The sequence below is a fragment of the Coloeus monedula genome (genome assembly GCF_965178545.1).
Source record: "Coloeus monedula genome assembly, chromosome: 3".
In the NCBI taxonomy this organism is placed as follows: Eukaryota; Metazoa; Chordata; class Aves; order Passeriformes; family Corvidae; genus Coloeus; species Coloeus monedula.
In genome coordinates this window covers 2,474,149-2,486,196 of record NC_138783.1, presented here as the reverse complement: position 1 = coordinate 2,486,196, position 12,048 = coordinate 2,474,149, and the positions used below count along the sequence as shown (strand labels likewise).

The 12,048-nt window shown below is 37.7% G+C and overlaps 1 protein-coding gene across 1 annotated transcript in view; it reads right to left on the bottom strand.

Annotated features, from left to right (window-relative positions):
• The window catches only part of ZNF654 (zinc finger protein 654), a 30,329-nt gene that overhangs the window by 11,342 nt on the left and 6,939 nt on the right, over positions 1-12,048 (bottom strand). The window contains exons 2-6 of the mRNA XM_082277580.1: positions 10,054-10,199; positions 6,986-7,067; positions 5,571-5,706; positions 1,640-1,842; positions 771-910 (exon numbers count right to left, since the gene is read on the bottom strand). Of these exons, the coding sequence (XP_082133706.1) occupies positions 771-910; positions 1,640-1,842; positions 5,571-5,706; positions 6,986-7,067; positions 10,054-10,199 (707 nt within the window). The remainder of the gene's footprint in view (positions 1-770; positions 911-1,639; positions 1,843-5,570; positions 5,707-6,985; positions 7,068-10,053; positions 10,200-12,048) is intronic.

Genomic DNA, 12,048 nt, shown 5'->3' with positions numbered 1-12,048 from the left:
CATATCTAACTTTCATTAGTGTCTCAAGACAACAAAGCTTTTTGATTTCCTGGAATCTGGGAACACAGAAATCCAAGGTAGCTTCTGAACTCCATACTAAAATTAGTTAGGCAGATTAATAACTTGACCTCTATCAAATCCTTGATAAAATGTTTTGCTTTAACTACATAACCAAACAAATAAAGCATATTTTATCAAGGAATGCAGATGCTCCTTGAGGTACAGAAATTATACAAGCTCAACAGAAGTATTATATTCCTTGCCATCTTTCAGTCCCCAGAATGACAAAATTTGTTGACAACTCTCATCCAAGTATCAAGATGACTGAATGTGTTTTCTAGAGAACCCCATCTAGGTGGTAGCTCTGTTTATGACATCAAAGTTTCCATAATTAATAGCACATTTTCAGAACCATACATTCTCTTTTTAGGCACTTTGGTGACACACTACAGTTACAGAGCAAAATATCTACATGGCTAAAGTCTACAGACTGCATTTTGCTAATAATAAATGCTACATTTCTAGGTATTTCTAGCCTGAGGAGTGTAAAGGGCTCACTTTTCTGTTACTTTGAAACATTAAAGAAGTGTTTTGCACTATGTAGGCTACCCCTGTACATGGCTGTGTGTAAAAAGGCAAACAGGCACAACAGAAGCACCAGGAACATTTCAAAATCGTTTTTATCTGGTATTTTAAAGTTAGGTGAGTTTCATTTTGGCAATAAGCATGTATTTTCTGCTCAGCTGCTTCCCCAGAAATAAAGTATTTACCATATACAATACATGTCCCCATTTTGGAGCTGTGGGACTAGGAAGGATTCACAAAGCTGTAAGGCTAAGGTAGTCTTCCCTTCTTTTTCAGTGTTGCAGATGATCTCAATTCCACTCTTGCAATCAGTCCTCAACAAGTGCTATACAATTAAAATAAAATTGATTTAGATCAATTGGCTGACATGAAATCAAAACCTATCAGACCTTGCTCTACTAAAAACTTCAGGAATTGATATTAACACAGGATGTCTTTGGAATGGCTTTTGTGTACATCTACAAATAAAGAGTTTGGAGGTATTTCGAGCTCTTTCATATTTCTTAGAGAAATGACCATCAGAGTAATTGTCTGAGAAATTAAAATACTACACAAAATCACTTTTTTGCATGATGGTAGCTTGTTCTTAAAACAAGGTTAAGAAAAACACTGTAATCTAGTAAGTGCAATCAGTGGTAAAATAGGGCCACATTCAGCTCAAGTGTCATTTTACATACTGGGGCATCATTTAAAAACTTCAACAAAACTATATAATGTACGATTAATATCCATTAGGCTCAAGTGCTTTTACTAAAATAATAGTCAATAGTAAAATAATCAATACACTGAAGTTACAAAATATTTAGGGACTATATCTACAAGAACACTTGACCAAAAAATAACATTTAGGTCAACAAGATTTGTAGGCACTGCACATTTAACTTTTCAAAGCTTAAGTCAGCACTAAGTTAAGCAACATCAGGGTGGCTGCCTGATTTTAAGACATTTGGTTCCACAAAATCAGAGTTCCACATGCTCCTCTTGACAACTCGTACAAAGCAAGTATAAAGCACCACTTCATTTTAAAAAAGAAATGTATACTGACAAACAATACCTCCTGGAATAGCTGATCTTCTAATGGTGACATATAAAGACAGGTGAAAAGAGCTTGATGGAAATACAGATCTTTACTGATATCTGGATGATTTATGCAAGATTTGATAAGAGCCATTGCCTCAGGGATGCGTTCACAGGCAATAAGGTATCTGGCACGGAGTTCAAAGAACAGTGGATTTTCAGAGCTTAAATATTTGTTAACTGCACAGAAAAGAAAGATTTAAAGGCAATTAGAATATGAAGTCCAAACAACAAATATATCTAAATGTAATGTTGTTTTTAATAACAAATAATATTAAGAAAAAATAAAGGCTCTGCTAAAATACCTATCAAATATTAAATTAAATACCATAAGAAATCTGTCCTTCTGCTTGCAAACAGAAATTGTTATTTTTCTTAAACCAGTAATCTAATTCAGTATTTTGTTTCTAACAAGTTAACACAAGGTGCTGCAAAGGATTAGTAAAATATATATTATATAGAAGCAGATGTGAACATTTTAGAGAAAGAAAATTCCCTCCTTTCTCAGCAGCGGAATCTGTGTGACTGCCAGAAGCACAGGACTGACATCACTTCCAAAGCCATAATTATAAATATTCAAAAAAAACCTCAAGATACTCATTATCCATTAAAATGTAAGACCTCAAAGTGGTGAAAAATGTTAACTACAATTCACATGCTGTTGCCTCAAGAAGCTTTGAATGCCTTGATTTTCCTTGCCAAATTGGAAAACACACCTTTTCTTCCTCTGAAAGTGCTACTGGGCACAACTCCTATCTAAATACATTTAAATTCTAGCTCCTCAGTTCTGGAAATCTGGTTTTTGGCTCTGAAAGACAATCTTAACACTAATATTTGAATGAAATCAGCTCAAGGGAGATACTGAAAATACTCAACATTGAAGTAACTGGAAATTCAGAAATACCTAGAACACATGCTTTGTACCTCTACTATAAAAGTTCATATAGATTGTAGTATCTCTTTGGATTAAAAGTTAAAATATCACTCAAGGCTACAACTGCAGTACTCTAGTGTTTCATGTTTTAAAGAAAGAAAGAATGAGATTGTCAATTTAAAGTCAGTGAAGGCTGAAAGTTTATACCTTAGAAGGAATCAGTATTAATTGCAAGCAACTTAAAGTGAAACTTAAGAAATGGTTACTGAAAACCACACTCTCAACAAAGAATTTTTCCCCCAAAATGAAGAGAATACTTGCACAACAAGCTTTCAGCTAAAACTTTTTTTTTTTTTTTTAATCATTCCTTATACTCAAACCCAGGATTTCTCTAGCATCTTTATTTTTATGCAAGCTAGTAGTGTCCCATGCTAATGAACACTTAGGAATTGTTATTCAAGGTATCAGGTTTCAGTTTGATTTGTTAACAGATGCACTGTAAAAAAAAACCATCTCATTCCCACTATCCATCAGCACTTTTGAGAAAGCCAGTATCTAATGGTGGCAATGAACTGCAAGAAAAAGTGATTATACAGAAAAGTCCTTAAAGCAAGTAAAGGCCTCTCCTTTTTTGAATTACCTTCCTCAGGATAACAAACCACATCCTCTGTTTTGTATGCAAACATTACCCAACAGATTACTGAAAAATTAGGCTGGAAATACTCAGCTTTGGATAAGTGCTAATGGTAAGGAAATGCTGCCCATCTAACAAGTGGCTGTAACATCCTTTTCCCTTAAAGGAGGGAGAATTGCACTCCACAGCACAGCTCACCCTGTTCTACCATTCCCATTTGGTGCAGGGAACTCTTAGGTCCCTTCTGCTCCATAAATGAGACTCTGTCCTCTGCCAGCCTCCTCTCCCAGGGAAGGAGATCTCCCACACCCTACACCACTGCCAGCAGGAGCTCCCAAGGATGTGGGTTCCTATAGCCTCCACACGCTGTTTTCAAGCAGAGTTCCAGTGATGCTGCTAGCAGGGCAGTGCTTCCTTCCTGCCCTGGAATGTCCTGTTTTCCCAGGGCAGCACACAGAGCTCTTCTAGCCCCCAAGCCAAAGACAACTGCCAGCTACAGCAGCATTTGGCCGAGTCTGTGATACACTAACGAACAACATTTAATCTTATCCAGGCAGTGATGCTTTGCTTTAGAGCAACAGACATCAACTCCCACCTCAGCAACTCATCACCTGCTCCATCTGACTGCACCTCCATACTGTTCTCTTCTAGATGCTCACCTTATTCTCCCTAGTCTATCACAAGTTCATTGCTCCTATGTTTCAACCCTACTCTTTCTTTCAATGACTGCCTTTGTTTCCAGCCACCTCCAAACAGACTGTGACATCTCAAAGTTTACTACAACTCATGTAAAGGTAGGCACAGAGAGGTTTGTCTTGGCCTAAGCTTCTCCATGGAGTTAATGAACCCAAGACAGGATTAGGTAGTTCACACAAACTGATTTTTGCAAGGAATGGTTGGTGATTCAGCAATAATAGGCAGTTTTTCCTATTTAAAATAACCCCTGAGGGAACTACATGGCCAAGTTTCAAAATATACACCAAACACTGCTAGCCTATAAAGCAGCACAGGATGTTTGCTTTGTGTAAGACTCCACAAGAAGCAAATTTTAGAGGAAGTGAGAGGAAGAAAGAGTGAGCTTCCAAAATATATTTATCTAAAATGAAACGTTTGTCAGCACAGATGAGATGTGTCAAGGGTGTGTGTGAGGATATCAGAAGATAAAAGGAGAAAAAACCTCTCAGCAGAGGGGAAGGAGATGCAGCCTGAAACAAAAGGTAACAAAGTGCTCATCTCATGACAACAGGCCTCATTCCTGCTCTGCCAGGTTAAAAACAAACAGCCTCAAACTGTTACCCATCATAGAGAGGCGTCATGGTGATCAAGAGAATCACTATAGCAAAGGACTAAACCAATTCTTTGCTGGAGAGATGGAGATAGAGACCTAATTCCACATCATAATCACCAAAATCATGCAATGCAGAACAAAACAAGGTTCATCTTAGTTTTCATTTTGTTTCTGTAGGTATTTCACCAGAACTTTGAGATAGCTACTAAAAATCATGGGTAAATCTGTTGCTCAAGCAGTTGCTTCACAAAAGAGACAGAACAACAAAGACAATGCTGTTAATTTGCTATCAAAACCCTTGTTCTGGTTAAGGAGGCAGCTCACTGAGCTCTTCTGACTTCAGTGCTCTTCCTCTCTCTCCAGAATGAGCACATTGTCACAAACACAATGGTGAGTTTGTATCATGCACTTCACCATAATAACTAGAGAAGAACTGGCATTTTCCATCACTATCAGACAAAAACAACTTTTAAGAGCTCCCCTGTGAACACTGCTGGTCAATAAGTTGCTTAAGATGCTAGTAAAGACTTTACTGCAGCTTGAGTATTTTTCCTCTTAGGAACTTTCATTAACATTCCAGTGATTTTGTTCCCATGCACTGCACCTTTCCCAGCTCCAGGAATTACATATCCATAAACAGAAAGCAGCTGTCACATGTAGCCATGGGCATCATTGGAAACAGAACCAAGGAAAGCCACAAGACCAAGTATTTACAACTGAAGAGAAAAATTAAATGAGTCAGAGTGCCAGGAGACAAATACACATCAGATCCTCTCCAGTCGTGTTATTTCAGGAGTCTAACTGAAGCCAAGTTGGTCTCCATGCTCTAAGTGTACACTTAGATCTGGTAAACCCACCCTATGAATTTTATTAACTATTTAGGAGCTGCCTGTGTCTGACCAATCTGATCTCTACATTATAAAAGCAGACTTAAATCAGCAAAGAAATTCAGCTTTCTGTCAAACAAAAAAGGGACCAGCACATTTTACTACAGAAAAATAGTTAAAACTCTGTGCAATGCCAGCTACAACACCTCACCCTGTATATTAAAATAAACCATATTTGAACACATTTTTCAGTACTCTAGAAAACTACTGTGATAAAGGAAGTACCTAATTCCTGTGACACAGGCTTTGCTTTAAGAATTGCTTGTAATACTGGATCCTCCCATGGTCCACCATCTCGAATGATTCGAGTCACTAGTTCCAGGTTCAGATTTCTGTATTTATTTAGAAGGTTCTGACATTCCTATGTGTAAAAAGAGAAACAATTAGAAAGAAGATGATGTTGTCTAAAAATAGTTAGGCTCTCCCAAAAATACAAACCAAGAAACCCATGCATGGCTGAGTATTTCCTCAGTCAGTAATTTGAGCTACTAAGTCTTTCATTGACCATACAGAAAGTCCTAAAGCAACAACTGATATTATCTAAAAACAGCAATACAGAACTGTTGAAGGCCAAATTCATGACTTCTACAGCACTGAGAAAGAGCCTTCCATGTGGATAACAAAGCAAAAACACCTTTCCTTGGATTGAGACCATTACTGGTACACACTGAGACAAGTCTTCACCTCATGGCAGCCTCCACAGATTTAGACATGTTGAGCTGGATTTGTGATTTCTGAGGGAAAAACTGAATTAAGCCATGAGTCACCAGCCCTCAAGCAACCATTTTTCTCCAGATTTCCACATAACAGGAATTACGTTTGCCTGTAATATCATGGAATGATTTAGCCAGCCATGATTTTCACACGTCAAGTTCCCTCTAATCCCTGTACCTTATTTGTTGTAAAAGTGTCAACAACACCATTAATTAACAGAAAATTTTAGTAGCGAGGAAGTTATCCAATATTGAAACAAAAAATGCAGCAGAAGAATGGCTTCCATCCACATACAATTACCTGCTTTTCACTGCCAGTTCGATTACACAACTGATGCAGAAACAGTGCTGGCACATCAATTTGTAGAAGCAGTAATAGGTATCACCATAAAAATAACAAGGGAAGAACCATTTCTCAAACTGTAGTTCCATGAGCAGTATTAATAGAGACACAACCCTGGTTTTCATCCTTTTCATCCCTTCTTTCCCTGCAAAGTTTCCTCTCATGGTGGCACAACCCTAAAAATCAATTTGGGTATTAAAAAAACCCAAACAAACCAAACCCCACACTTACCTGGCAAAACAAGTTTTTAATCCAGGGTCATTCATCTTATGCAGTTGTACATAGATAAACAAAACTCTGTCCCAATCTACCCAAGAATAGAAAAATTTAAACTATCCATGTTTGTGCTGACTTGAAGACTTCATTGAGATGAAGCTTCAGTTTCAAATTTACTGTTTAAAACCAGAGGGGAAACATGAGATGCCATGTCATGAACTGAATGTCATTAAGCCCTAAATAAACATAAACAAGCCGAGTTTCTTTCAATATAATGGCATGATTCCTCCAGGTCATATAGTCACAAAAACTGTCTTTACATCTACTGAAATAATATTAAAAGTTTATACGAAAGTAGGCAACGCTACCTGGATTGAACCTAAAATATCTTTCAAAGGATCTTCATAGAACTCATCCTTTCCAAAGAACAGCAGCAATTCAAAAAAACTCCTAAAAAACAGAAGTAGTGACAAGTCAAACCAAAAACATTTATTCAAAAACACGAAACTACTGTAAGTCTTACTTTTCACAGCACTCAAATCAAAATTAGGAATTTTGTGTATTCTAGACTTGTGTCCATGTAAAGTCACTCAAAGGTTTTTGGTGCCCGCCAATTCATGTTTTCAAGCACTTTCTACAAACACACTTTATTTTATTTCAGCCTGTCTTGCTGTAACTGAAGTCCCTCTATGAAGATGGTGGTTTAAAGGTGTTAATTATTTTATCTTTTCAAAAAAATGCTTTTGAAGATTATTTGGAAAGGGACAGCTTTGGTGCAAACATGCAAACAAAACTACATTCACCTTCCGTGTGGCATTCAAATTCATACAACTTGAATTTTACCACCACCAAGTTTTTAAGCAGATCAGGTCTATCTCCAGCAAGATGAATTAACAGGTGTTACCCCGAAATGCAGAAATGCATTTCTGCAGAAATGGCAGAAGAAAGGACTGATACTTTCAACACCTGCTTAGATTCAACCTGGCTTGTGGCCTCCATGGTTTTTATCATCTTAAAATCCTGGTCTAGCATTTCATTTCTTTTAAATCCTGGTGGCAGAATCAGAGAGGTTGGTAAAAAGCAGCTTTCAATTCAGGCTTTCAATTGCAAAAGCCTCCCTCCAGATAATGCAGTTGAGTCAATTCAATCAAAAACTTGGCAGTCAGAGTTCGTGGATCCGCAGTGCAACTGTTACTGTGCTGCCTGAAGATTCTGAGAAATTCCATTTCTACTTGGAAAAAGTACCAAGCAGGAATTGGACTAATGAGCTGCAATTGCTGATTGAGAAAGTCATGAGCAGCAGACAAGAACTGAGCAACTCTCAGAGGGACAGGCAAGACTTCAAGAAATACTGTGCAAATTAAAGGCAGTTTTTTCACCTCAGTAACATTTTCAGAAACACTGTGCATTAAAAAAGTCTTAATACTCACATAGGCATAATTAAATGTTCTATAGGAATAATTGACAAGTACCATAAAATCAAGATTTCCAATAGATTACACTGAATCAATTTTTTTTTTAACCAGTGATTAACTGTGCCAAAAACAGGCCTACAGAAATAAAGATACAAATTCATTATGTTCAGTGACAAAATTTCTCTCAAGGCTAGGTCTTTGAATCTCAACTCAAATACGCAATGAAAAAACAATCCCAACCCAAATAAGTACTTGGTTCTGAAAAAATATTATCTCTTTTCACATTAAACAAAATTTTGCAGCATACTTGACTCTCAGGAAAGGTCAGCCATGAGTCATGTCATGATGTGGCAAGCAGCCAAACTGAACTTAAATAGTAAGACAAAACTAGTTAGAGCAAGTGATGCATGCATTTAAATTTGCTTTGACTGATTTAAAAAAAGGAGGATCTTGCAAAAAAAATCTGGAAATCAACAGTGAACAAGAGTAAACTATGATCTTCTGTTTTATCAATGCACTTGCTCATGGTCTAATAAAGGAAGCCATCAAAATATTTTTATTTCCTCATCACCAGTCTCCAGTTAAAATTACTAGTCAGTTCCAAATCTGTTTATCTCAGAACTGTCTGCAGCATTGCACATCCACATTTATATCCATGTAGATTGATCACATCACTGCTTTGGCATCAGAAGATTGCCTAAAAACACCAGCATGGCACCATTATTAAGACTTCCTGATATTAATGCAAATGCTGCTTGATTTGATATGAATAGCAAGGTTATTAAGCATAGGAAATAAACCAGTTGTTCCTGTTAACAGTTTATTGTCTGGTTACCAAGGAAGTCTTACTTGAGGATGACAATACAGTCAGGCAGAGTTTTGCTCTCCAAGAACTAAGATTTAATATACACTGAATTTTCAAAAGAGATTCGAGCAAGGTTGCCCAGGTAACTGCAGCTACTAAGCCCTGGGATCCCTTTATATCACATCACATGCAAAACTGTGCCAGCCAGGCAGAAGAATAAATAATCTGACCTCCTAGAATGGAAGCAAATCTCATGGAGTAAACCCAGTTCCAAAAATCAAAACAGACAAGGGTGACAGGAACTCAGTGACCGATATACTTCTTAATTATCAGAATGCATCCACCCAAAAAAACACCTCAATTTCCACCTTTTACTCGCCCAAGCTTTGCTATTTAAAAGTACATACGAGCATGGTTTGCATTTTGAGGTTTTTTCCTTAAAACTAGTGAAAAAACTCACAGCAACAGATGTCACCATGTTTTGATGCAGCTGCTCCAATATTCTCCAAGACCTGAGAATTTTGGGTTTGGAAAGTGTGGTCTTATGAAGCCATAAATAATTCTCTGTCAAACAGTTTCACATAAACAAACCAGGAAATGTTTACAGTGAAGTTCGACCAACATTTAAAGACAGCTTTTGTTTTTCCTTATGTCCAGTCTTCATGTGGGAAAATGACCAATGCATTAAAAAAAATCAAAATTACAGCAAGATTTATGTCACAACATTCTGCAATTCTTGAAGCTGAATGTGACTTTGGGTCAGTTAACTGCATAACAAATAATTCCCATAAGCATTTTGATGACTCAAACATAAAAATCCATGCAATTTTAAAGTAATTGACTTCTTTCTTAAGAAATTTCTCTTAAGAAGTACTTAGCTTATGATATCACTAGAGGTACAGAAGTAAAAATGTGAGATAAATCATTTTAAATGATCTACTGGCACAGGTTGGTCTTCAAATACTCCAAAATAAGTTTATGGTGATCACTCATTTCCTAGATTATTCATTTTGCCAGACATCCCTCATGACAAAACACTGTCATAGCCAACCTGAATATTTGACAAGGATGCAAGAAAGACTAAATTCTACTTAGCAATTCCTGGTTCTGTATAGCTACACCACCTGCAAAGCCTCTTTTGTGAGCTGTGAGGATCTGAAACCCTTTTGCTGTGATATTGTAAAGGAAGAAACAATAAAAATGAAGAAGTACTCACAAAGCAAGGCTACTCAGTACATATTGTACATGCTCACATTCAGCTGGGAATGACACACAGGCAGACGTGAAACAGCACAGCGCCGTCTGCAGCACCTGGAGCTGAGGCAAAGGGACCTGCCACCTTCCAGCATAGTCTTCAACAACCTAGACAAAAACATGGAAATACAGATTATTATCCAAGACATTCTCTTGAGCCAGAAAGAGGAAGTAGTTAACACTGTACCTGCTTTATCTCCCCTCCCTCTCCCTCAGGACCAGAATTTGTAACCTAAAAAATGTGACTGTTCTCTGGTTTATGACCTACATCATAAAAGGAATATCACAAGGGACTGTTTTTTCAGAGGGTAAGACAGGAAATACTTTTTCCTTATGCTGTACCACAGTAGACACTGCACTCTGCAAAACGAAAACTTGTGTTTTTAAATGCAAAAGGATGCAAATTAGAGCGTCTGTAACAACATCCAGAAGTTCTAGCCTAAAAACCTTCCAAGAGGTGAAAGAGTAACCTGCACTCTTCCAGCCTTTGTGTCAGCACACAAAGTCACAAACATTCCAGCCACTCTTCCTTATCTGATCAAACGAGTAAATTTGGCTTTTTTTAACCATAGGATCAATCTAAGGCAACAGCACCTGAGCTGGACTCATATTTGTATGTCCATTATAACTTTTCCATCAAACTTACTTTATTAATTTGTTTGAAAAACTGCTAGCTTAATGCAGCAAATATCTAGGTCAACTGAAGCAGAATTAGCAGACTTGTAGATAAATACTTTTCTCCTTAAGAAGACTAAACATTTTGCCTCACAGACCTATCAAGAGTTCCCCAAAATAGTTTTAGCCAAGTCCCTTTTATAGAAAACCACAAAAGCCTGAGAAGAAACAAAGTAGACAGAAAGAACAAACATCCTTTAGAGGTGTGAGCCTCCAAAACGTGAAGCAAAGGTAGAGATAAAGCATCACTTCCCACCACGATGTCACACCATGCTTGCACCTGATGGGCACAGTATAGATACGTTCAAAACTGATTTCAAGCAATAAAAACAAAACTTTGTGTCCTACTGTACACCCTCACTGCACCTTCAGCACTCATCTGAACCCAGTATAAGCTCAATAGGAATTTAAGGACAGGGAACATCCTCTCCCCCAAAAAATCCATCAGTTCCAGTCGGCACCAGCTCCCCTGTCACACAAATATCAGAGCCAGCAGAGAAAGGAACACAACAGCAACACCACCTTGGCCAGCTGGTCTGCAACTCAAATGTACCAAAAAAAAAATTCACAGCAACAGTCCCCCCCATCCCAAACTGCTCAGGAAGAATAGGAATAGCAAACTTTTTCCTGAATGTACCTGAAACCATGAATTCATCAGGAAAAGAGAAGTCCAACTGATCAATTCTCAGAAGATTTGCGGCTACCAGGAAAAGATGGGGGCTTGGGGAATATGTGGGCAAAAAGATAAACTAAGTATAAAATAAATTCCAAACCACGCTTCACACACATTCTATACAGAAGGAGGGGCAGGGAATAATGTATGTTTTACAATTCCATGTATCCTTCAGTGTCTGTTTTTAAATAATCTCATGGAATAACTTTTTCTGTAACAGAAAGCAAGCTCTTTTTTTGTACAAAATACTCAAGATGCCATGCTTTGAAACAGGACTGCAAAGCAGAGGACAAGTAGAAGTTTATCAGCACATTTTGAACAGTCACACTAATTTCAGTATAATGAACTCAGCCAAACTAGAACATAACCTTTTAGGTGGCCTGCTCCTTGTCCAATACACAGGAGAGAAAACCAGAAGGGAAGCAACCTTTTTAATGTGACTTCCTGCAACACCTGCTTTCAAAGCCTCTGTTAGGGTGCAATCTTGAATATCCTTAAAGCATCACCCCCCAGTCTGTCTGTACCTGCCATTGCTAATAACCATGAAGGGACTGGGCCTTTTTGTTTCCCCTTTCTCATTTGGAGCAGATAAAGGCACTGAAAGGGAAG